The 5,907-nt window shown below is 36.7% G+C and overlaps 1 protein-coding gene and 1 pseudogene across 1 annotated transcript in view; one reads left to right on the forward strand and one right to left on the reverse strand.

Moving 5' to 3' along the window:
* Nucleotides 1-889: 889 nt before the first annotated feature.
* On the forward strand, nt 890-3,173 carry LOC107667173 (UDP-glucuronosyltransferase 2A2 pseudogene; annotated as a pseudogene).
* Nucleotides 3,174-4,562: 1,389 nt separating this feature from the next.
* The window catches only part of LOC107667109 (uncharacterized), a 13,699-nt gene continuing 12,354 nt past the window's right edge, over nt 4,563-5,907 (reverse strand). Inside the window, exon 7 of the mRNA XM_016458693.1 lies at nt 4,563-4,894. Within this exon, the coding sequence (XP_016314179.1) occupies nt 4,651-4,894 (244 nt within the window). The 3' untranslated portion in view covers nt 4,563-4,650. The remainder of the gene's footprint in view (nt 4,895-5,907) is intronic.

Consider the following 5,907-nt stretch of genomic DNA (forward strand, 5'->3'; position numbering starts at 1 on the left):
ATGATCAATAATTTCACATTATATTAAACACCGTTATGATAAATGTCACATTTACATTTTTAAATAAATAAATAAATAAAGTTTAGTAGATTATTGTAATCATTTATTAACTTGTCGTTGTTATTATGAAGGACAGCATGATTTTTCTTCAACAATGGGTAACTTAATAACTTTTTCAATGTAAAATGGGAAAATCACGTGCTCATCATAACAGTCTCTTACTCTGAACTTTGACCTTGGAAGTATTGTTCCTCAAATGTTCTAGCATTGATAATAACAATGACAAGAAATCAAAGTACAAACGCAATTTAAATTATTTATATTAGTAATTACTTTTTTCTCTTTGAATGATTTATAATTTTGTTTTGCTTTTTGGCACACTTGTTAGACCATGTACTATATATAATCCTTAACCAAAGAAAATAAAATAAATAACTTAACTTTTTTTTTTTAAATATGCAAAACAGTATAGAGTGAAAATACCTAATATTATTTAGCTAATAAAATGTTTGGATAAAATGATGCATTTTACAAGGAGTTTCTTGACTATTTAAAATATTTTTCACCATATTTTCTTCTCACTCCATTCTCATGATGTTGTCTTGCATGCTTTACAGTTTAACACTTTATTCTTATCTAAAGAGTTTAATGACCTGGCATTTGATCTAATTTGCTGAAGATATTAAACATCGAACCGTGTTGCCATCATCCTTGAACTGTGCCAGTAAAGAGAAAGAGAGAAGAGACATGTTTTAAGTCCTGGAGAAAACATTGGAGAAGGTTTTTATGAAACAGCACTAGTGCACGCTTCTCACGCAAACTCAAACACATTAACAACACCCACTTTTCTGGGATTACCTCCACTCAGTTATGCAATACTAAAGCATGATCTGGACTTGGAACCAGACAGAACAAACCCTTGTTTCATCAGAGAGAGGAAGACAGGCAACAGAAGAAGGTAAAAGTGATTTATTTTCCTCTTTTCTTTGCAAGAAAACCACATCCAGTTAAATCAGTTATGTTTCTATAGTAATGAACCTTTACTTTACTACTTTTTTTTAAATCATACTTGTGTTAAAATGCAGAAAATACCATTAGAATTTCTAGTCTCACTTTCCCATTGAGTCTTTTATAATGTGCATGTTGCACAGAAAAGAACGTGCAAATACAACATGCAATCTTTCTCCAAAAACATAGTGGTTAACAGGACACATCTGTTTTTAATAACACTGTCTATTCAGGCTTGTCCTGTGTGTGTCCATGCATGCACTCAAGCATGAAGTGTTTTCCGGCATTAGAGGAATGTGTTCAATCAAATAAACACAGAGCAAACTTTTTTGTTCAAGGAATTATGATTTCATCATGTTATGCATTACATCTGTCAAACATTAGTGTTTTTCTGTGCACTAGGGAGCTATGAATGTCCTAAAATCTTCACGCTGTCTTCTGCTGCTACCCGTACTCCTCTTCACCAACAATCCCTCTGCTCTGGCCGGGAAGGTCCTTGTTTTTCCTGTGGACGGAAGCCACTGGGTCAACATGAATATACTGATCGAGGTCCTTCACTCCAGCGGTCACGAGGTCACCGTGGTACGAACCGCCAGCAGCTGGTACGTCAAGGAGCATTCACCGCACTACAAAGCCATAACAGTGACCCTACCAGAGCCAATAAACATAGAGAAACAAGATTTCTTCATCTCGTTCCTGAGCAAAATGCTTGAGATACAAAAACATGGAGGATCGCCGATTGCATTCGTGCAGTTCTATTGGCAGATGTTGAAGATTCTCTACGGCATGCATTGGCAAGCAAGTCAGCTGGTTGTGGAGATTTTCGAAAACCCCGTGTTGATGAAACAGCTCTATGAGGGACATTACGACTTAGTTCTTATCGATCCAGGTCTGCCTGCAGGAGTGCTGGTGGCGCATAAACTCAAATTACCAATGGTTTACAACGTGAGATGGATCACTAGTGGAGAAGGGCACTTTGTTGTTGCACCTTCTCCGGTTTCTTACATCCCAGCAGCGTTAAGCCGCTTGCCGAACCGCATGTCATTTGGAGACAGGCTCAAGAACACCTTCCATTATGTGCTAAACACGTGCATAGACCATTTCATTGTGAGACCAGAATATGACAAACTAGTTGCACGCTATTTTGGACCTGAAACTGATTTCTACCACTTGCTGCAAGGCGCAGATATTTGGCTCATGAGGTCGGATTTTGTCTTCGAGTTCCCGCGTCCAACCATGCCCAACATCGTCTACATCGGAGGCTTCCAATGCAAACCCTCCAAGCCCTTACCGCCAGACCTGGAGGAGTTTGTGCAAGGTTCAGGAGAACACGGGGTGGTTGTGATGTCACTTGGGACGCTCGTGAAAGGTCTTCCTAGTGAAATCACGACTGAAATCGCTGCCGGTTTTGCTCAGCTGCCTCAGCGAGTCATCTGGAGGCACTTAGGAGAGCGTCCTCATAATCTGGGCAACAACACTCTTCTGGTTAAGTGGCTTCCGCAGAACGACCTGCTCGGTCACCCTAAAACACGTGCATTTGTCGCTCACGGTGGAGCGAATGGCATTTTTGAGTCTATCTACCATGGGGTTCCAGTGGTTGGGATTCCCTTGCTTTTTGACCAATTCGACAATATGTTGCGACTCAAGGTACGAGGGGCCGCTAAGGTTCTTGACGTCACCAAACTGGACAGACAGAGCTTTTCGGCGGCAGTCTGGGAGGTTTTACATCAGCCATCGTACAGGGACAACATGCAACGGCTGTCTAGGCTACACAAAGACCAGCCTATACAACCGCAAGAGAGGGCCCTCTTTTGGATAGAGTACGTCATGCGGCATAAGGGTGCTGCTCATTTACGTACAGACTCTTATAAGATGCCGTGGTACTCGTATCACTCTTTAGACGTGATGGCATTTTTGCTAGCAGTGGTGTTGGCAGTAGGAGGAGCTGTGGTTCTTATAATACGCTATTTGTGTTTTAGACTGTGCAGGAGACAGAAATCAAAACGTGAGTGATGCACTGATAAACAATAAATAATATTTATTAACACTCTCTATGAAGCCTGTATTTATAATGTATTACAGGTGTATTCTTAAGGCAAGGCACCCCAGATGAATAGGCTAAAAAATTAACTAATAGATTGTACTTATCCATTTGATTACATTAAGAATTGCAAAAAAAATTGTATAACAAGTTTTCTGAAATGTTATGTTTAAATATGCAAAGGAGGCATTATCTTATTAAATATGCACTAATAAAACATACATTTCCAGAACAGAAATCTGAACACTGGATAAAGCCTTGTGTATTTTGGATATTTTCTTTCCACTAGTCTGAAACAACTCTTTCTGAAAAGCCAAAGAACACAAAATTGTAAAATTGACCAATGCATGAAAAAAAAGCATGCTTTTAATGTCTTGTCTTATTATAATGCATGCATAATTGCTCACTAAATTAATATGTTAATAATGAATAATAATAACAGCAGTTATAATACTGTCTATTTGTGGTTATAACCTTTAAGTGTATGATGATGTATAGCACAATGAACACCATGTTATATTAGCTTATAATTCCTATATTTGTAATATTTAGATGTTGTTTAGAATCTGCACAGTATAGTACTAATTTTACGAGTGTTTTGTTACTGCTTAAAATAAAGTGACAAGTATTCTAGTAAACAATTAAAATGCTTTATAATGATAAATAATAATTGTTTAGCAGTTGTCTGCTTTTCATAAAATAAAAAGGCTTGATCTCCTTTTAAAAAATCACAAGATATTATGAAGTGGTTATAAGACATTAAACCTAAGGTTAAATTATTTTAAACAATGTCAAAATATAAGACTTTCATTATAACTATGGGAACCATAATGCATTGTAACTTGGATATAATGCGTTCATTATGTGTTATAAAACATTGCGCTCTTAAAAGGCATAACCACAAATTGTTAGGTATTGTAATGTTTTATAACCGCAGTTATGATTCATGAGATGATGCAACAGATTATAATGGTTTTTATAAGGCATGCCTTATGCATGCCATTATGAATATCCATATAATGCATTAAAAATAAGCCTTCAATATTTTGTTTAATGTGTTTTAGATTTACATTTGTGTGAACAAGTTGCTGAGCATTTTCAAACTTCAATAAATAGCTGCAAAACTGACATACAACAACAGAATAAAGTCTAGCAGGATATGTAGGACATCCAGTATTTTCAGCAAGTCACAGTATATTCATATCATGAGCACAAATCGTACATTTTATCTGTTAACTGTTTTACACTTAATCATGAGCGTGTTGAAAAATCACACACCCACTGTGTGTTTTATTTACAGTAATTACATCACTGTGAACCACATGAACTTTATACATTCAAAGTTTACTTTAAAGCAACCGCTCACTCAAAAAGTAAAAACTGGGTCATCATTTACTCACCCTCATCTCATTTCAATCCTCTGTTCTGCAAAACACAAAAAAAACTATTTTGAAGAACATCCAAACAACAACTTCAAAATATCTTCTTTAGAAGAATGAAAGTCATACAGGTGTCAGACACAAGTGTGAGTAAATGATGACAGGATTTAAATTTTTGAAGTGAACTATCACTTTAACTCATCCGGGACAATGCAAAAGCACTCAGTCCCTTAAACTACTCTTCCAGACCACGATGAACACTATGAAGGGTATGAGGAGGATAGGCAGCAGTGTGGATACGAGCACGACTCCAGCCGGGGCGTCGGGTAAATCCTCTTCATTGTTACAAGAACTGAAGTACTGCCGGTGTATCCTCACGAACAGCTGCTCCACCACACGATTAGGGTAGAAGCACCCTAGCGCACTGCATATAAACTCAATACACTCAGTTAACTTGTGGTAGTTTCTGGACATAGGAGAGGGAGAGAGAAACATAAAGTGAGCTGTGTGACAGAAAGAAACATGTAATCAATCACACAGGTTTACAAAAATGTACACTATGAAGGAGTTGGAAATGAATGTGTTAAACTGATCAGAAGTGACAGTAAAAACTTTGTTACAAAAAAAGTCAATTTCAAATAAATGCTGTTCTTTTAAACTTTCTATTCATTATAGAATTCTGATGTTAAAAGTATCACACTTTACACAAAAAGGAATGTTTTAATGAGCAGCAAATCATCATATTGGAATGATTTCTGAAGGATCATGTGACACTGAAGACTGGAGTAATGATGCTGAAAATTCAGCTTTGAACACAGCAATCAATTAAATTCTAAATATATTCAAATAGAACTGTATTTTTGGTTTTAATATAGGTAGTGCTACTCTTTCATAATGATACTGTCCTAAAGTGAGTTGTGTGACAGACAATAGTAGCAAAAAAACCCTAATCACTCTGGTTCACAACAACAACACAATTTCTTATCTATGCTTATGCAGAAAACGGAAATGTCTCTCATTGTTTAATGGACCAGGAAGTCTCAAAGTCCCTTAAGTAGCCAGCGATCAGGCTTCAAGAAATACCTCACTTCTTTCCCACACATCCTTCAATTGTTCTATGACCATTTCCTTTCTTTGTGCATATACCATGTTGGTAAGCAACATTTGTCCTTTCTCAGTAGAACTTGTACATATGAAAAGATACAGAAACTCTTAGTTTTAGAGTGTGATGCACATGCAAAAATGCATATGAATTTTTTTCATGTAAACATTTATGTATATACTTAAAAATTCAACCACAAGACATATGAACAGAGCATTGTTTGGGCCCAACATGTGATTAACATAGACGAGTACAACATGATACTTCTCTAGAAGTTTCTCCTTTTAAAGGGATAGTTCACCCAAAACTGAAAATGTTATGTTTATCTGCTTACCCCCAGGGCATCCAAGATGTAGGTGACTTTGTTTCTTCAGTAG

Source organism: Sinocyclocheilus anshuiensis, unplaced genomic scaffold (genome assembly GCF_001515605.1).
Source record: "Sinocyclocheilus anshuiensis isolate Anshui unplaced genomic scaffold, SAMN03320099.WGS_v1.1 scaffold415, whole genome shotgun sequence".
Classification (NCBI taxonomy): Eukaryota; Metazoa; Chordata; class Actinopteri; order Cypriniformes; family Cyprinidae; genus Sinocyclocheilus; species Sinocyclocheilus anshuiensis.